Source organism: Arachis ipaensis, chromosome B6, assembly GCF_059453495.1.
Source record: "Arachis ipaensis isolate K30076 ecotype BB chromosome B6, ASM5945349v1, whole genome shotgun sequence".
NCBI classification, from domain to species: Eukaryota; Viridiplantae; Streptophyta; class Magnoliopsida; order Fabales; family Fabaceae; genus Arachis; species Arachis ipaensis.
In genome coordinates this window covers 7,765,761-7,787,608 of record NC_142441.1, presented here as the reverse complement: position 1 = coordinate 7,787,608, position 21,848 = coordinate 7,765,761, and the positions used below count along the sequence as shown (strand labels likewise).

The window sequence follows — 21,848 nt, the reverse complement described above, 5'->3', positions numbered from 1 at the left end:
AAATTGAGTTCATTCAACTTTTGTCACGTCATTCATTCATCATACATCTATTCTAGCAAGTTGGGTACTACGTGGATACACATTCTGTCAACTTAACATGCCATATCAGATCTCCGTTAATAAAGATAACTACAAGAGCAAACATGGGTCATAATATAATATTTGAAGGTGTTAATTAAGTAACTATAAATTTGGAGATCGAAATTGAGGCCGGTCAAAAATTTCAAGGGCCAAAATGAGTTTCAACTCCACAAACTTGTTATCAAATCTCACATTATTTAAAATTTTAATATTCTGATAATATTTATAAATACAAAATAACTCTCGCCTTTAAAATTAGTTTTAAAATGAATTAGGTCCACTTAATTTTTAACCACACGTAAGCTAACTCGATTGGTACGGTGTAGTTTACTGTGAAATTAATATGGTATAATATGCTGTTCATTTTTTTATTAATTAATTTTATATTAAAACGCAACATGTCCAAAAAAGCCCCAATTTATGAATAAACGTAAAAGAGTGCAGGGCTTCTTTTTTTAAAATAAAGAAATCGTAATAATCTAATTCTAGCCGCCGATATTATTTACTCCAAGCACGCATAAGTGTATAACTTCTTTATCAACCTACTAATTATATGCTAGATCCCATGCACCCGTATCTCCATCGATAAGGAAATTCCAAGTATATTAGTAACTAAAGAAATCTTAATAAAGGCTATGTTTGAATTGATTTTTTAAAAAATTATTTATTTTTTACAAGACCTTTTTAATAGAAAAAAATTATTTTATATGTAGATAAATTTTAAAAAAATATTAAAAACATTTTTTATTTCTACTTTTTTGAAAAGTAAGATATTATTGGCTTTTAAAAAAATAAATAATTTATTTTTTATTAAAAATATTTTTTCTAAAAAATATATCTAAATATATATAAAACTTAAAAAAAATATTTTATTTTTTATAAAAAATATTTTTTTATTCAAATAAACCAATTTAAACTGACACTAAATAAACTGCCATTATCCAAAAAATAAGAGGAATTAATAGATAAAAATTATTTTATATTTGAATATATTTTTAAAAGAAAATTTAAATATTAAAAATATTTTATTTTTATCTTCTTAAAAAAATAAGATAGTGTTGGCTTTATTTTAAAAAATTGAAGTAATTTATTTTTTAATAAAAATATTTTTCTTAAAATATGTATCCAAACGCATTTAAAATTTAATAAAAATAATATATTTCAAATAAAAATTTCTTAAATCAATCAAAACTAATACTGTATCTTTATAATATATTTCTTCAAATAAAAATTTCTTTTAAATTTTTTTATTTGTTTTATGTCTTTTACAAATAATAAAAATTAAATTTTAAATATTTTAATTATAAAAATTTTAATATTATATTATAAAATTATTATTTTTAAAATTTAAATTAATAAAAAAATATATTATTGGTCATATCTCTCATGATTTTTTGCTTTCCCAGTTGAAAGACAGCCACTATAGAGATGCTTAGGTGACCAAAATTCTTCAAATAATTTTATGTTTTCATCACAAACACTTGAATTCGCTTTCTCAATGTGAATGCATTAACCAATAAGAACGCGTAAATCGTAGTTCTCCTGATCATCGCTGAAAAACTCATCATCATCCGATAGAACACCATTAAATTAAAAAGGACATACATATATAGTATATGGATAGATATACATTAACATTTTGATGTTATTATCATCATTATTTCGAAAACTTGTTAGTTTCCATTATATTCATTGCTACGTAAAAGGATCTGGAGAAAAGAAATAGATATACCTTAATAATAAGTTAGGTATCAAATGGTCCCGTAGAGATATTTTATTTATTTAATACTGTAATGCTGAGTCACACCAACCAAATTATATACGAATCTTAGTAGTTATACATAAATAAAAAGAGAAAAAAAAATACAAATACATAATTAAATAAAAAATATTATTTATATATTAAAATCAGTTATTAATATATATATATTATTTAATTTATTTTTAATATATATTTTTATTTTAATATATATTTTATATTAATAACTTATTTTAGTGGATAATTTTAATATATATCTAACATAGATGTAATTATATATAAATAAGTAGAAGTGGAAGTGGATCGGACTATCTGATAAAAATTCGTGGCTTAATTCGTTTTAGACTCGACTCAATTTGATTTGTTTTATTAAATAAATCATGTTTAGACTTTTTAAAATGTTTATTAGTTAAAAAGGTTAGAACATAAACTTTAAAAAGCCTATAAAATTTGTTGGACCAATTCGTTAAAATAATGTTTTTATAAAAATGTTATTCTTAGTTTAAATTTTAACTATTTACTTATATATTAAATATAAAATAAAACAAAAAAAAATAGATACTAAAAATTACTTAAAATTGTAATTTTTTAGTTAAAATTTTTTTATGAATAATTATAAGTATAGTATGATATATAAATAATTATGCTTTATAATTTTGAATTATAAATTTTAAAATATATTTAGTATTAATTTATATATTTTAAATTTATTATTTTAAATTCTAATTTATAAAATAGACTTTTTAAAAGCTCATAAATTTATCGAATTTTAAATAGATTAGACTCAAATTTAAAAAAAACTTATAAAAAATAACAAATTTAAATTTAAACATCCATCTATAATATAAATCACACTCGTCAAAATCAAGGTTCAATTCGACTCGTTCTATTTTCATACATACTAACGACTAGGCGAGGAAGCAATCCTCCTACTAGAAGATATATATGTACAAAATTACAAAATAATACAGATTACGTCATAGCATCATTGGATTTAATACCGTCGTACCAAACATGGCACATTAATTTAGTAAAGTATTCATATCTCTTGTCAATTTTTTTTATTAAATAAATATTATATAGAGAGTATTCACCGATATATAGTCTTAATTAGAGAAATTATATTTGTATATCCGATAAGTATTTTATTTTCATTAAATATTTCCTATATAGTTTTACTTTTTATATTTTTCTTTTCATTTTTAAATTTAATTAATACGTGTACAAATTTAAGACTTTAAATACCAGAGTTTTTACATGCACAGGGAAGCGTCTATAGGAATCTGTATGTATATCCTGTCCCACCCTACTGGCCAGGATTTCAGCTCATCTTTTATTTATTTATTTATTTATTTAATGAGTATAATATAAGATTCCAATCAACTCGTTTTCATTTATTAGAATATCAAATTATGTGTGTAAAAAAAAAAAATTAACTATATGTATTTACAATTTTTTATTATGTTATTATAAAAAATTATTTATTTAATTATTAGTCGATTCTTTGTATTTTTTAAACAAAATGAATAAGTTATGTTGTGATCCAAACTGACTACCATATGTTAATGTAGCATATATTAATGAAAAAAGTTTGATAATTAATATTTTTATTTTATATTTAGATTAATACAACTTAATTTTCTAAATTTTTTGAAAATATTATTACCCTAAGCATTTCCCTTATTAATAGTTACTATACCTGTTAGCTACCTTTCTTCCATTGCCACAGTACACAAAGAAACACACACAAGAATGGAGGATGAGAGAAGAAGAGTGATAGTGGTTGGAGCAGGGCCTTCGGGTCTCTCCATGGCTGCATGCTTAACCAAGAAATCAATTCCGTACATACTCCTCGAGAGAGAAGACTGTTCAGCTTCTCTTTGGAAGAAACACACCTACGACCGTCTCCATCTCCATCTCAAGAAGCACCTCTGCCACCTCCCTCACATGCCATTCCCCCCTTCTTCCCCTTCCTACGTTCCCCGCAACCAGTTCTTGGCTTACCTCGACCACTACGCCGCTCACTTCGCGATCTCTCCGTTGTACCGGAGGACCGTGGAGTTTGCGGCATACGATCAGGAAGCCAAGAGCTGGAGGGTGAAGGCCAGGAACGAGGATTCCGGTGAGGTTGAGGAGTATCTAGGGGGGTTCTTGGTGGTGGCTACGGGGGAGACAACTGACCCTTTTGTCCCTCAAATTGAAGGGATGGGTAGTTTTCCTGGGAAGGTTATTCATTCCACTGAGTATAAATCTGGTAAGGGATTTGAGGCTCAGCATGTTCTTGTTGTGGGTTCTGGCAATTCCGGCATGGAGATCTCACTTGACCTTATCAACCACGGTGCCATAACTTCCATTGTTGTTCGAAGCCCGGTAATTTAAAAAAAAATATATAAGAGAATTATTAAAATTTATTATTTTTTATTATTAATTAACTATTAATATTGCCAATGAGTTATAGTTTAAATGTCATTCTCTCTATACTCAATTAAGAGGTTGTGAGTTCGAGTCTCCTATCTTTGATAAAAAAAATTAACTATTAATATAATTGTAGACTAAAATATATGATTAAATTATCAAATTAAAAAAATAAGTTAATAGTCAATTATAATGACAAAAAATAATAAATTATAAAATTTTTTTAATATTTTTTAATTTAAAATTGTATGTTATTGTGAGCAGTCAAAATTTTCAGGTGTGTACTAAAATTCAGTCGTTGTCTTTTATAAAAAGGGTATTTATAAAATAATACATGAAATAATTCAAAATAATACATGAAATTTATAATACAAAGATATAATAATAGTTAATTTAGTAATTATTTTTTAGCGTATGAATAATATTTTTAAATTATTAACTTAAATTTTTTTTTATATTGATGGCGTTGGGTGGCTAATAATAATAATCATCTGCCATTTTTGTTTTAGATCATTTAATGTTACTGTTGTTAACAAATATTAAAGTAAAAATTGTAGAGCTATTTAATTGGAGAGAAACTTATTAAAGACACTTTTTTTTTTGTACGAAGGAACATCTTAATAAACTAGAAGCGTATTACTTACTTATTATACAATGATAGCTTGCATTTTACTTATAAGAGCGTGTATATATCTAGGATAGATTTTCATTACGAAAATGTTTGGTAACTAAATAAAATCAACCAAAAACAGTCCGAACTTGTCTTATTTAGCATTAAATAATTATCGTAATAATTAATTAATGTTAAATAAGATAAGTTCTGACTATTTTTTTTAGGTAAAAATTCAGGTGAAGTCGACTTTATGTGAAGTTGATATCTCAGAGCTGTTAGATAAAAATTTAATCAAATCAGTCAAATCAACTTCACATGAAGTCGTCTGCACTTAAGTTTCCACTTTTTTTTGTCTACCTAACATTACTCCATTATTGGTTAGTTGTAGTATATTGCAATGATTGATTCGATCTTGAAATCGTTGAACGTTTTGCATGTTACGTTCAATCAATTAATGATAAGTGGCGATTTTTTATTTTTTATTTTTTTACCAAAGATAAAGATATTCCAACCCATAATCTTTAAATGAGTATAAGAGACTATGTTATTTGAGTTATAACTCATTAGCAAGTAGCGATTATTATTATTATTATTATTATTATTATTATTATTATTATTATTATTATAGTTGCATTGCACAACGCAATATATGAATAGTAATTAATGCTTGTTGTTAATGATTATTAATTATGGTTAGGTTCATATTGTGTCCCGGGAGATAGCGAATATGGGGCTGTTTCTGTTGAATTATGTGGGAGTAAACAAGGTAGACAAGTTGGTGGTGATGTTGAGCAGGTTGATGTACGGAGACATGAGCAAGTATGGGATAGCCAGGCCTAATGAGGGTCCCTTTTATATGAAGGTCAAGTACGGCAAGTATCCCATCATTGATGTTGGAACCTCTCAAAAGATCAAGTCTGGAGAGCTCAAGGTATGTCTATGCTCTACAAAAAGTTTCTGAAAATAAACATTTTTAGCCAAAATTTATCACTTTTGACTTTATTTAATGTATTTTATAATAAATGTTAAATAAAATAAAGTTAGATTTTTTTAATTTCTCTAATATTATCAATGACTCCGTGTGCCTAAATTTTGTAACTAAATATGGTAGAGACTAGAGAGAGTGATAGGCCAATTTTATGCTGTTTTTTATTTATCGTCTAATTTTTATTTAACTTATTTTTTATAATAAAATTTAAATTTATTAATTTCTATATTTTTGAATTAAATATTAATTATTTAACTTTTTTTTAACTAGACATTAATTTCTAGATATTATAACAAACATCTTTTATTAATACTATTTAATTTAAAAAAAAAATAATTTTATTTATTTTAAACATTTTTAATTATAAATAAATTTTAATTTTAAAAAATTTAAAATTAAAAGATAAACTAAGATTAATTAAAAGTTAATTTTTTATATTTTTTCTTTATACCTATGTTACATGCACTTCTAGATAATTAATTATATTTATATTATTTAATTTTCTTATGGTATAAAAAATATTTTTGATTTTTTCATTTTATATTAATTATGTTTAATACTAAAAAAATATACAAAATTTATATATAAAATAGTACATATATCTTTTCTCTAAAACTATAGGTAGATATCAGATGCTCATGCACGTGTATAAGAATATCACTCATCCAAGTCTATTAACATTGTTTACGTTATAGTTAGATCAAATACATTGCCCCTCTCTCTCTCTCTCTCTCTCTCTCTCTCTCTCTCTCTCTCTCTCTCTCTCTCTCTCTCTCTCTCTCTCTCTCTCTCTCTCTCTCTCTCTCTCTCTCTCTCTCTCTCTCTCTCTCTCTCTCTCTCTCTCTCTCTCTCTCTGGGGGTGTTGGGTTGTGTGCTATGCTTGGGACACTTTTAATTCCTTCCTTTCATAATTGCAACTTCAATTTAAAGCTACAGATTGCATATTTTTTTCTTTCTCGTCACTTTAACATATATGTGTAAATATTAAATTAATAAAAATACTATTCGTATAATAAAATTAGCCACCAATATATTTGTGCATAAATATATGTGATTTAATTTATTTACAATATATTTATATTTTAATATATATTTTATACTAATAATTAATTTTAATGTACAATTAAATTAATACTACTACTCTACTAATACTTGGTTACAGATATTCTTTACGAAAATATCTTTCTTTTATCACATTCAAAACTCAAAACAATGATGAAGATATTATCTCTCTGCTAGCTGCATGCATGTCAAAATAGAAAATACACGAACACTATTATAATTTAATGAGTAAAATATTTTTTTTCTAACGTTTGGATTAAATTCCAAATTTATTCTTCATGTTTTAATATCATATTTATATTTCTAATATTTTAAAATCGTATCAATCTTATGCTACCGTTAATTCTGTTAAAAATTTTAAAAATAAATTAATAATAACGAAACCTCTCTCAAAAGAGAAAATACAAAAAAAAAATGAAAAATTCTTTCTTCATCACTTGCACTCCACCGTCACATCATCACCATACAAAATGTACAATCCCACCAGTGAAGCAGCGCCGCCGCAGCGGCAATAGCAGAATAGCGACCAGTGGCAACAAAAATGCATGGGAGACGATGGTGCATGCGTGGTTGAGCTCGCGGAAGCGAAAGAAGGTGACCATGCTTCGCTCCAATCTCTGTCTCATACTCGTCTTCCTTTAGAACTGCATGAGGCTCCCTCTCCAAAATCCCAAATCACGAACCCTCATCCTCTTCCGATTCCTAAATTGCGTTTCTAAAAGTGTGTTTGTCCGCGAAACCATATAGAACTGGCGACGCCACTCCCTCATTGGGAAAGAGGTTCCTCGAACACCACCATGCGGCAGAGGCCGCGAAGCTCATCATCAAGGAGAATAAGAACAAGAATAAGAAAAACAAAAAAAAGCCTCTGAAGCACTACTTGCTGCAGTTAAAACCTAAAAATCCAAACAGTGAAGTACCCTAACACCGGAATCAGAAGATCCAGTGGGGACTGAGTTTCCTCTTCAGCGGATTGGAAGAAGGAGGTCACTGGGCAGGCGACTCTTCAATTTGGCCAGCGAGGAATCTTTAATTTTGAGGATTTGTGCTTGTGAGAATTGCTGGGGTTGGGTCTGGGGAGCTCTGCTGTGGAAGCGTCTCTCAGGATCACGTTTTTGGGCAATGGGAGTATGGCGTTGGAATTGACTTGAGGATTGGGTATCGCAGCTACCTTAGCAACGATAAGTGATAATTGTCTTGGGCACCATGGGCTTGGCGGGACGGTCACGGACAATTGATGTTGACGATGCTCATATGCAGCTGAACAAGGGAAGAAGATGGAAGTTTCAAACTTGGCATTATGTAGTGAATAGGTTCTAGTCTCAGATTAGGTTGGGTTCTTTGGGGTCTGAGTCGGATTGGTCCGGTCCGACCCGGACAATGTCCAAAAAAAAAAAAAGAGGTTAAAGGATTTTCACAAAATTGACGGAAGGATAACATTGATACGATTTTAAAACGTTAGGGATTAAATAAGATGATTAAAATGTTAAGGACAAATTTGAGACTTACCCCAAATGTTGGGAACAAAAATGATACTTTACTCTAACTTAATTTGTTACTGATATAGTTAGTTACAGCAGCACTAAATTAGTTAGACACTTATGAAAATAGTTAGCTGCATGTGATGTGAAGAGGTATCTGTTATCCACTACTATATTATTAGATTAGTTAATTGTTATTTAAGCCACTAAACTAGTCAGATAGTAAATAGTTAGTTACACTAAGTAGTTTGTTACCGCACTAATGTAGCTTGTATATAAACTCCCTTTCAGCACGCAAGATAAATGCAACTAATTTATCATTTTTCATCTAATTTTGATTTATCTAAGATGGTATCTGAAGATATTCTTCTTTCTTGAACCTTCTGCTCTCTTTCATGAACCTTCTGCTCCTTCATCTTTTCTTCCCCATCTTCGTCTTTCATCTTCTACCCCATTCTTCTTTTTCTTCTGTCAACTCACACGATAGAGTTTGACGAGAATATATCAATTTCACAAATTCCTCATCTGTAGAAGTTGCAGTTCCGATCAATGAGTTTTGAGAAGAAGATTCATCCACTTCTTATTTATCTCTGTGCTGCCTCATTTTCTTTTAATTCATGTAGAACTCTACTTCCTCTTCTGCTTCTTCAATGGCGATTGATCCTTATTCTCTATCCTTGGCCAATCAACTAGGACTTGTGCTCATCACTCAGCAGTTCACTGAAGACAACTATAACTCCTGGATTCGAGCCATGAGGAAAGCGATGAGCGCTGAGTGCAATGTCGGATTCATTGTGGAATTCTTGGCCATTCGATTGACAAATGCTACAAGATTCATGGGTTTCAACCCAAGTATGATAGAAGTTGAAGGATAAAGACATCTGCTCATAATGTTGTTGCTTCTCAATTGAATCAAGATCAAAAAGCACTTTCAACTCAGAGTTTGACTCAAACACAAATTCAACAATTGCTGAATTTGCTAAACAATCACCAAATTCATGAAGTTATCTCCAATAAGTTGATAGAAGTTGCACCTCCAATAGGTATTGTCCTCAATACATCAGTGATAAGATCAAAATTACCAAATACTTCTTGGATTTTAGACAATGGAACCACCATCCACGTCACATGTGACTTGTTTTTGTTCAATTCAATTCACACTTCACAAAATTATTCAGTTGCTTTGCCTAATGGTGACACCTTTCATGCCAATTTTATAGGCACAGTCTTAATCAATAAACATATCACTCTTACACATGTTCTTTTTGTCCCTGATTTTCATGTAAATTTTCTTTCGGTATCAACTTTTTTTATCGAATTTTACATTCACAGTCATAGTTGGTTCTGATTATTTCACTATTTGGGACAGAAACTCATTGAAAAAGATTCGGATGGATAATTTACAACAAGGACTATATATCCTGAAAGTAGAATCCCAAATCAATGTTTTGTTACCAAATACATAAGCTCGTTTAGTGTCTAATCAATATCCTCTATTACCTATTTTTTCTTCTTCAATAAACATGTTAATTCACAATTGTGGCACACTCGTTTAGGTCATATTCCTTCTAGGCTTTTGCATCACTTAGATGACACTTTGCATTTGACAAATAAATTAAATTATAGTAACTGTGAAGTTTATTCACTAGCTAAATTCAGAAAACTTCCATTTGAGTCACACAATAATATGTCTTCACAGATTTTTGATCTTGTTGTGATATATGAGGATCTTACCATGTCCCAACTTACAATAGAAAGATATTTTTCTTTATAATTGTTGATGATGTTACTCGTTTTTGTTGGATCTATTTGTTTACTAACATATCTGATGCTACTATTTGCTTAAAGAATTTACTCTCTAATTGAGACTCAATTTGGCACTAGATAAAATGCTTCAGATATGATAATGCTAAGGAGCTTGCTCTGGCTGATTTTCTATAATAAAAGGAAACTCTGTATCAATCTTCTTACCCATATCAACCTCAACAAAATGTTGTTGTCAAAAGGAAGCACTGGCATTTATTGAATGTTGCAAGAGCCTTGTACTTTTAGTCTAAGGCGCTCATTAATTACTGGGGTGAGTGTGTAGCTACTGCTATGTTTCTAATCAATAAAACTCAAAGTTCAGTCCTGAAATTCAAGACACAATTTGAATTGCTCTTCAAGAAAGCACCCTTCTATATAAATTTGAGAAGTTTTGGATGCCTTCTCTATGCAGCCACTATACAACCTGATCCTTCTGTCTTCATTGGATATTCAACTAGATATAAGAGATACAAACTATACAACCTGTAAAGCAAGCATATTTTTATCTCGAGAAATGTCATTTTTCATTAAAACATTGTGCCATTTGCTTCATCACCTCATCTAGAGACTAGTGAAGATCTATTTGTAGATTTTGTCCTCCTCAAACCTGCTTAGGACCTCACTCCACAAGTGCCACACTCTATATCCTCTCCGACCACTCATTCCTCTCAATATGAACCTTTCCTGCCCAACACCACAACCATACATCCCCCAAACCAACTTAGGAGATCTTTTAGGCAAATTCAAATCCCTGCTTATCTACATGATTATGTTCACCACACTACATCTTCCTATCTCTTCTATAACTACATTAGTCACCATCAGTAAATCCTTACCTACTATCACACCATCCCCAACGCCAATGCCATACCCAAACCTCAATTCTACCACCAAGTTGTTAAATTTTAAAAATGGAGGGATGCCATGAAGGAGGAGCTCGATGCACTTGAGGCCATTCAGACTTGGCAATTAGTTCCTTTATCCCACAAACAAGCATGTAATTGGATGTCGTTGGGTTTATAAAGCTAAAATGAACATAGATGGCAGTCTCGAATGGTACAAAGCACGCTTTGTCGCCAAAGGCTACACACAACAAGCAGGTGTGGATTTTCGTGACACTTTTAGCCCTATTGCCAAAATTACAACAATGAGAGCTCTCTTAACAATAGATACAGTGAAGAATTGGAGTTTACTCTAGTTAGATATCAGTAATGCGTTCTTCAATGGTGAGCTCAATGAGAAAGTCTATTTGAACTTACCTCTTGGCCATCCACAACGAAACCAAAGTCTCGTGTGTAAACTTATAACTCGTTCACTCTATGGCCTATGTCAAGCCTCTTGCCAAAGGTTCACTAAGTTCTGCTTAACTCTCACTGTACATGGTTTCAAACAGTGCAAGCAAGACAACTTTTTTTTTGTTGGGTGAAGGTGAGTCTAGTACATTCTTTATTCTATATGTAGACGATATCATCATTGCTAGATCCAAAGATGAAATGGTGGACCATATTAACCAAAGACTTTAGTCAATTTTCAAGTTAAAAATATTGGGGAATCTCAAATTTTTTCTTAGCCTGAAGTTAGCAAAATCCAAGAAAGGCATTATTCTCTCACAACGTAAGTATGCTTTCTCTCTCTTGGAGGACACTGGTTACTTAGATTGCAAGCCTGCCAACACCCCATGGAGGCCAATTATAAACTCAAGGCTAGTGAAGCTAAACCTGTCTTAGATCCTAAATGCTATTGACGACTCATTAGGCGCTTAATGTATTTGACAATCTTGTGTCTAGACATCATATTTGCGATTGTGAAACTCGCACAATACATGTCTGACCCTCGAATCCCACATTGAATGTTGTGCATGTGTTTAGATATATCAAAGCCTCACCTGGTCAGGGTCTGTTCTTCTCGTCACGTCGTTCAATCACTGGCTATTGCACCTTTCTTGGGAACTCCTTGGTATCCTGGAAAAGTAAGAAGCAAGATGTGGTTTTGCGAAGTTCGACCCAAGCGGAATACATGGTTCTAGCCAATGCAGCATGTGAAATTGTGTCCATCATGACTTTATTGAAGTTCATGAATGCCAACATCAACTTAATCATGTGTGTTATGTGATAATTTGTCTGCCATTCATATGGCTAGAAACCCAGCCATGCATGAACGCTCCAAACATGTTGAAATTAATTGTCATTTTATTAGGAAAAAAGGTGGAAGCTAGAATTGTTAAACTGATGCATGTTTTGAGTCGATGTCAATTAGCAGACATCTTCACGAAAGCTCTTCCAGATCCTCAATTTCAGTTTTTCATGTCTAAGTTAGGCACATATAATTTATATGCTCCAACTTGAATGGAAATATTTGCCACTACTATATTAAATTAGTTAATTGTAATTAATTAAGTCACTGAATTAATCAGTTAGTAAATAATTAGTTAAATCAAAGAAAAATAGACAAAAGTACACATGAATTTTTATACGATAGACAGATGTACACCCCAATTTTTAATGAGTCATTTGTACACACCAATATAAAATTTCGTTGTCATTTCTAACCTTCTGTCGCCTGAATAATTTTTTTGACAGTAATGGAAGCCAGATGGCACGTTATTGTGTGATGTGACCATTTTGGATGACACAGTAAAAATAAAATTATTAAATTTGTTAAAATAAAATTATTCTCACTGCCACTCCTCCATTTTCATTCCTCACCTCCATCACCGCAACCACCACCCTCACACCTCCATCCAAACTCCACGACCTTGACTTCATACCCCTCTCTCCACATCATTGTCTCTGGATTTGTTGCTTCATTTTTCTATTTTTCTGAATTTTGATATCTTTCTTCTCTCAAACTTCTTTTTATTATTAAAAAAATGAAAAGTTGTTATTGTTGGAATTAAAAAATGTGATGGTACTAATAGAATTGTGGTGGCAGAAATTGGAGATGATATAAAGATGGGATAGGATGGAATTGATAAATTAGGAATTTGGGAGGGTAGGTGGCAACAATGAGAGGTTGAAAGTTTGGGAGGGTGACATGGCTGGAGTGATAGTGAAAAAGTTGGAATTGAGTTTTGAGGTGGTACCCGTGAAAGGTAGTGTTGATGCCATGATGTTGGGTGTTTGCTCGAGAATGATGTCGTGCTGGTGGCGACAATGGCAACATGAAAAGATAAGGATGAAACTGAAAATGGAAGAGTAACATTGAGAATAATTTTATTTTAATAAATTTAATAAATTTATTTTTTACTATGTCATCTAAAACAACCACATCACACAATAACGTGCCACCTAGCTTTTATCATCATCAAAAAAATTACTCGGACGACGATAAAAAATTAGAAATGACAATGAAATATCATATTGATGTATACAAATAACTCATTAAAAAATTAGAATATACATCTATTCACGTATAAAAATTCATGTATACTTTTATAATTTTTTCTAAATTAAATAATTAATTACCTCACTAATGTAACTCGTATATAAATCTCCTTTCAGCAAAACCAATACAACTAATTCATCGTTTTCCATCTAATTCTGGTTTATCTAAGATCACCACTGGAATATAAGTTTTCTCCTCCTCCCAAAAGAAGGTTGAGAAAATTGATTCACACATTTGATCAATGCATGAATAAACTCACTGTGATCCTCGGTCTTCTCCCTTCTTATATTTCTTGCTCACGGTAATTCGGACAATTTCCACATAATTAATCCTATCATCTACCATTATAATTTAACAAAAATATTTAATAACAAAAAAATTAATAAAAAATAATTAAAATTTATCTTATTTAATATTTATTAATTATGATTATTAATAAATATTAAATAAAATAAATTTTAGTTTTTTTTTCTCTAATATTACCAATAATTTAATTAATCCTCAACTATCTGTTAGGCCTTCTCCGTCCGTCGCCTCATTATCATAACATGCTAATCATGCTTCATTTTATGAAAGATAGCATTATATTGTTAATTTCTATAATATGTCGTATCATCATGAGAGCTAGGTACCTAATATTAGAAAATTTAAAATAAATATTTGATTCCAACGTGAAAACAATAATCAGTAGTATTTGTTAATATATTTTTTGTTTACATAATCCTGGTATGTATGTTATATATTATTATTAGTTATAACAACTGGGTCAATTAGTATTTAATTATTTTGGCCATACTAGGAAGTCACTGGCTTAAAGAATCGGAATATTAAGGATCGGAGTAACAAAAATAAGTATATTGTTTCTCATCATATGTATTACGGTATTGTTGACCTATATATTTATTTGATCATTCAACGTAACACAAAAGTGTAACAAAAATAAGTATATTGTTTCTCATCATATGTATTACGGTATTGTTGACCTATATATTTATTTGATCATTCAACGTAACACAAAAGTGTAAGGGAGCAAATGGGTTCAATGGGGGAGCTAACAACCGAAGCCACAATAATTAAAGAATGGAGAATTATAATAGTAGAGGAATGGTGCTAGTTTATAGAGTAAACTAATAAAATAATATCCAAAAATTTGCATTACTGACAAAACAAATTCTAAAAAATACTAACTAACAAATAAATTTTTGAAATATTTAAAAAAGTGATAAAAGAATTATATATTAAATATATTCTAAAAAATAATTTTAAAAATTAAATTTTAATGCAAATTTTTATAATCACGAGTTAAAAAATAAAATATTTTTATTCTTAAAATTTGATAATTTTTTGTCAGATAAAATTTTAAAAAAATTATTGTGAATTATCACATATTTTGAAAGATAAAAAATTTAAAGATTAAATTTTGTTTTAAACTTTTTTTATACATTCTAAATATTTGTTTAAATGTTATCACAAAAATTTAGATCTAATGAATAAATTGTTTGTTAAATATAAAATTTTTTATTATTTATAAAAAATATAATATTTATTGGATTTGGATCCTCTAAAGTTTGAATTTCACTTTAGAGAGTAAAGTGTGATCTCTCACCATTGATTTCATTGGTGGGACCAATAATAAATATGAAAGAGAAACTATTCAAGGGTGGAAGATCACACTTTACTCTCTAAAGTGAAATTCAAACTTTAGAGAATCCAAATTCATATTTATTAATTATTTTTGTCGTATTTTCAAATCATTTGGAGATTGTTGTATCGATAATATCTTTTAAAAAAAAAATTTATTAACAATTTAATTTTTTAAATATCAAATTAATAGATAATCCTTTCTAACATATGTAATAAGGATGATAGTTGTTTTCTTGGTTAATTTGCTTTCTTCTTTCTTGACCGTAATTCTCATGAGTATTTAATAATCTTTAATGATAATGTTAAAGGAGATAGCTAATTATTTTTGAGAGTTGCTTTGTTGTCTTTCTCTCTTTTGTTGTGTGGGTCAAATTGTTATAAACTATCTAAAAGAAAGTGCAAGAGAATTTCAACTTTCTTGCATGTGCCGTGTATTTTTTTTTTTTAATAAGAGAGATCAATACAATAAATAGAGTAAAAATAATAATAAACCAACAGAAAATTTAAAAACAAAACAAAAAAAAAACAAAAAAAATAACAAAGAAATTCATCAATTATTTTTTGTGTTTCTCCTTTTTATAGTGTACTAAAACTCTATCAATCTGACTGCAAGATCGACCTGTAAACGATGTAAACTTTTGAAGCGGAAGTCTACTGATTGCATATCTTGTATCCAATTCTTAGAATCATCGTAGTCGTTGTTAATCTGGCGGCATCCTTTCTCTCCTCCACCTGCACAATTTCGTTGAAGCCTCCCATATAATAAAATAGAAACGGACATAATTCTGCTATACAACTCGATTCCTTTCATACAGCAAGTTTCTCTTCTCTTATATGAGTCTTGTACACTAAAAAAAGCACAATTGAAATTATTTTTAATAAGACCCCTTCAACACATAACTAATGCTCTCCTTTATGACAGCGACTCATTTTAAATATTATTTCATCCCAAATTAACAGCAAACTACCCGAAACAGCCCTGACCTAACAAATTTTCAACCCACAGCAACACTCTTTCAAATTCTTATTACATCAAATTTTGTCACTACCTGCCTCTTAGTCTCAAACAAACCTAACATATTCAAATTAATTTTTTCTTCAAGTTTTTTACTATGCTCAAATTTCCATCATCCCTCAACCCTCTTCGTCACTACTTGCTTTTTTTTTTTCTATTTTTCCAATATTCTTTTCTGAACAATTTTTTCATTCTGCGCTTGAAGAATAGTCATGATGTCATCTTCTTTATTGTATAAAATTGTACCTGATTCCAATGCGAAGTCCCAAATTTTTCTATTTTCAAGCATCTGCTCCTCCAAAATACTATCTTTGTTTTTCTTGATTTCTTTATTCTTGTCCGAACCACCATCATCAACAACTCTCTTCCTAGCTACTTCTTCATTGTGTTCTGACAGCTCCCCCTCTCCCTTTGTCAAAGTTGTTCCCTTTGTGCCAGAACCCATGCCACTATCATTCAAAATGTCATCCCTATCACTCATTCCTTCATCAACATTTTTCGCACCATCATCATTAACATACACACCCAGCCCACCTGTCCCTCCATTCAATGTCACCGCCGAGAGAGTAGCGGCTTGGTTCTCCGCCACCAACTCCTCCTCGATCTTACGACCCAACATAGGCGGCGTCAGGGTTGCGTATCTTCCTTGCCACGTTGAGCCTCCTCTGCCGCGGCCAGCCTTTAGCTTCCCTCCTTCAACATCGATTTGGCCTCCTTCGATCACCTCCGCGCCGGTCTCCAGCGCAAGTGTTACAGATGCAGCATCCTACACACTTGCCGTAGACCCTTCTCTAACGTGCCCATCCCTATCGTGAAAACTATGCTCCATTTCCATCAAGCCTGACCCGGATTCTAGACCCAACCCAACATCACCGAACCGGTTGATTGAGAAAACCAGGCCTAAGGATCTCTCCCTACCTTTGTTGGATATCCTTGAGTTGTTGGGCCTAACACCAAGCCTACAAAGAACCTTCTTTTTTTTTTTAATTCATTTTGTCCCTTCTTTCCAACCCATTAAAGTTACCTTCATAAACCCATGTAATTGTATTTTCAGAGTTAGCTTCACAATTAATGTAACCACATCCCACACAATCTGTTTTTTCTTCAATTCCTTATAAATTGGTTGATATGTTATCGTTTTTACCTGATTTTATTTTGAATGATCATTAATCCATTCATTCAAAATAATTTCAGGAATTACCAACCTACCTTTATCTTTTCCGTCTTTTCTTAGCTCTCTCATCACCACATCGGCTGTCTGGTCGTTGAAAATCGCCGGTTTTGTAATCCGTGCACTCCTTAAGCTCGTACCCGCACACTTCTTTTCCTTAATTGTTCTTCGTTGTTCACAACTATAGTACCTTTTTTCATTAGCTTCTTCATAACAATTTAATCCAAAAGCCTTCCGTCCCACTTCTTTCACTAGCACATCGAATTTGCATTCGTCCAACACTAAAAGACATGCGCAATTCTGTCACTTTGTCATAACCGATTACTTTTTCCATTGGCCTCCTAACATACTAAAGGTATCCGCTGACCACGCATGTAACGAAACTCTGTAGCATTTTAACCACACTCTTCGAATTTCACATCGCTTCGTCTCATCCCATCTCCATACACTATGGAAGAAATGTAAGAGACTATTCATTGTAAACGTATATGCTTCTTCTGCATTCAATACAGAATCAAAAGTCAAAAGAACTTTATACGCTTCTAGTTCCCGTACTTGAACAACTTGAGGCAAGTTTTTTCCAATCATCTCCTTCAAGGAACTAAAATCAATTGGTTTCGTCGTACCGCCGACCAAACTTCTCTGTAGCCAGTCCAAATTCTCTTTCACCGCCGATACTTCCACTTTCTTCGTCCACCTATTTCCATGTGGGTCTGGTTCTTTTTGGTGCCTCGTTAGTTTTTCTGCCTGTCTTTGGTTATCTCCTCTTTGAGACTGAAAATTTGTCTTGTTCCGATTATCACCTTCTTCCTGAACTGTCTTTCGGACCTTTGTCTCAGTTATCCTTCTATACTTTGCTTTTTTCGCATACACAATCTACACTCTCAATCTCATATGATTTTTTTCAATTATAGTCTTCAGAGTCTCACCTTTCGTTGTGTAACAGATGAACGCAGAAACATACATATTATCATCTTTTTGTTTTTATGATAGATAAATGTTATTAATGTGTCCAGTCCATTTGAACAAGATAGAATAATTCATTTTTCGAAATATCTTTAAGAAAATTATCGACAAAGATAGAAAAATACTTATTATTTCAAACGTTAGTACTCTTTTCGATTTCAAATCCTAGATCTTTTACGTTTTCTATCCAAAAACTTAAGAATTGCCTTTAGAAACTATCCATTCTCAGATTTTTGGTCTGAAATTCGTGCATCTTTCGGCCCGGATCTCCTTAAACAACACTCTTTAGTTGGATACCCAGCAAATAGCAATGCGCCGATGTCATAAGCTAGGAGTGTGCAGTTGACACCTAATTGAAATATTAGCATATTACCTTATGTTTCGTTATGTTAAAGTGTTAACGTGATGACGAAGAAGGAATGATTCTATTGGTGTTTACTTAGGTGTTGCCAGCGGAAATTGAAAGCGTAAGAGGCAAGGACGTTATGTTCAAGGATGGCCAATCGCACCCCTTTGACTCCATTATTTTCTGCACTGGTTTCAAAAGATCAACGCACAAGTGGCTTAAGGTTTGTAAATACTAAAAGTTAATTGACTTATTGTCTCTCTATTACTTTTATCCCATCCGCGTTAACAAGTCAAAGGTATTAATTAGTCACGGAAACACAAAAACAAAGATAGCTAGAGTAGTTTTTACGTAAATATGACATGATAGTTCAACATGACACATCATCAGATATTTTACTATAAAAAATTTTAAACAATCATCATAATTTATTATTTTTAATTATTAATTAATTATTAATATTTAAAAATATAGATAAATTATATTATTAGATTATTAAACTAAATAATTAAATTAATAATTAAAAATAATAATTAAAAATAATAAATTTTAATATCTTTCAAACATTTTTCATTTATTATATTGATTAAATTATTTAACATATCATACTTTTACATTTTGTTTATCTTTTTCCTATAAAATCTACTTTACACGTTTTCATGTAAATAACCAATTAAGTCAAATAAAAAAAATACATAAACCAGCTAGATAGCTATCAAACTTCAATAACATGTATACAGTATTGGAAATTATCAATTATTCCAAAAATATTAATAATTCAATTAGTTTTAGTAGTTGATTTTAATTATATATTTTTATAAAAATATTATTTATATATTAAAATTAAATATTAAAATAAATCAGACACTATAATATTTATATATAAATATATATATTATTTAATATATATTTTATATTAATAATAGATTTTAGTATACACTTACTATAATTATATTTTTTTATAATAAAAATTAATGATTAAAATTATTAAAATATTAATATTCTTAGAACACCTGACAACTTTTTATAGTATTATTATATAAAATAAGATTTTGCTAAAGATGCTCTCTTCTCTTATACGTAGCGGAACAATACAAAGATACAGAAAAAGAAAAAAAAAATCACATGGATCCCTTTTTTTTCTTTTTTATTTTGACAATGAGTGCGTGTCTTTATATTTTATGTATAACTTCGATATGTATGTGAGTATTTTCTTTTACTAAAAGGCTAAAGAATATACCTGGGTATCAGTCAAAGTTTAACTAATAAATATAAAATACTTAGAAATATTCTTCTATTTTGTATTAGATAATTAAATCCATGTAACAATTAAGTTTATGGGCGTAGGGGGATGATTATCTTCTGAACGAGGACGGGATTCCAAAGCCCAGTTACCCGGACCATTGGAAGGGAAAGAATGGTTTGTATTGCGTTGGGCTTTCCAGGAAAGGCTTCTATGGAGCTAGGTATGATGCTGAGAATATAGCAAATGATATAAGCTCGCTCCTCATCCAACTTTAATTATGTATAATTATTACAACACAACACAGACACATTGTGAACTGGCACTAGTACGTACTATGCTTATAATTCTCCAAATAAATAAGATAGGAAAAATAATGGGGTGTTTATAGTTTAGTTGTGAATAAATCATATTACTAGTATGATGTTGAATTCACAAGAAATTGTAAGCTAATGTAATAAGAGGAATGCTAGGGCCAGCAATTTTGGTGTTTTGTAATCATCAATTGGCCATCAATAGTGTTTTTAATGGTGTGAGATTACATCTAATGGTGGGAGATCATCCACTTTTGTTTTGATAGTTAAGTGCTGGCAAAAAAACACAAAAATTGCTGGCCCGTAAACTTTTTCAATGTAATAATATGTTCTACTTTTTCTTTAAGTTAGATATAATAATATTATTTATGCTATGCTATTATTTTTTTGGATTCAACAAAGATCAAATAATCAAACTCTAGATCTTTTAATCATAAGAGTTTAATACTATATTATAATATCATTTTTTCTAATAATTTAAATTAATAAAAAAGAGGTACCATGAATGATTATATTTCTAATCATTATTCTTAAATTTGAAATCTAAAGCAGGTTAGTCTTGTATATACAACTGTCATTTAATTGATACATAAAAATTAAAAATTGTAAAATTAAACTTACAATTTTATTTTACCAACAAAAATTATATAATAAGTAAAAACTCCAGACCCTACAGTAATTGGACATTTGGACTTCACAGTTCACAATACTGATATACCAAAAACCGCAAGTGAATTGACTTTGTGTTTTTGTCATGCAAGTGAATTGGGGTTAAATGGGGTAACAACCTAAATGGGCTTATAAAATTTAATTTGGGCCTACCTAGTTGAACATACAGCAGCTCCATTGACACTACCAAACAACACACTACAAGTTAACAAAAAACAAAATAATAAAGGGACCAAATCCAAACAAGCAACTCTTTTATACAACTTTGTGAAGGAAAAAATCAATTTGGTTGCTCGAGTGCTCGACTCACTCGTCCGCTTAAACAAGTGTCGAGGGTTCGTATTTCATCTTGTGAAGGAAAAATATAATATGATGTTAAAAAAAAAAAAACTCTTAAAGTAAGAAAATGACTAAAGTAAAAAAGTGAAAACTAAATCACTATTAAATTTATAATTTTTATTAGGTGTGAATTTTATTATTGTAATTTGAAAACAATTATAATATGATTAATTTTTTACTTTATCAATTCTTTCATACATAAAAATATGTTAGTAAATGATTTTATTATTTGCTTTGGAAAAAAAATTAGTGTTTGAATTTAATAGATCAAAATTATCTAAAATAAAAAAGTTGATAAAATAAAAAAATAAAGTCTAATTATTTTAAATTAAGACAGCAGAACTCACACATGATAGACATTATAAATTTAATAATAATTAATTTTTATTTTATCAATTTATAGTTTATATTTCTTTGTTTTAAAGGATGTTTTTGGAATTTAACTAGTGTGATTGGATTAAAAGGGGGGATATAGATATAGTAGCAAATAATATGAAGTGAAAAGGGATGGTGTATGGTAATGGTATGATGAATGATTGCATCGGGTGAAAG

General features: G+C 30.2%; 1 protein-coding gene across 2 annotated transcripts; it reads left to right on the top strand.

Moving 5' to 3' along the window:
• Positions 1 to 3,545: 3,545 nt before the first annotated feature.
• LOC107645589 (putative indole-3-pyruvate monooxygenase YUCCA10) lies at positions 3,546 to 20,670 on the top strand. Of its 2 annotated transcripts, XM_088490309.1 has the most exons (4): positions 3,547 to 4,210; positions 5,566 to 5,799; positions 18,829 to 18,954; positions 20,079 to 20,670. In XM_088490309.1, the coding sequence occupies exons 1-4, from the start codon at positions 3,593 to 3,595 to the stop codon at positions 20,250 to 20,252; spliced, it is 1,152 nt and encodes a 383-aa protein (XP_088346435.1). In that variant the 5' UTR covers positions 3,547 to 3,592; the 3' UTR covers positions 20,253 to 20,670. The 2 variants fall into 2 exon arrangements, with proteins under 2 accessions (XP_088346436.1, XP_088346435.1); XM_088490310.1 differs by lacking the exon at positions 18,829 to 18,954 and having other exon boundaries at positions 3,546 to 4,210.
• Positions 20,671 to 21,848: the final 1,178 nt, after the last annotated feature.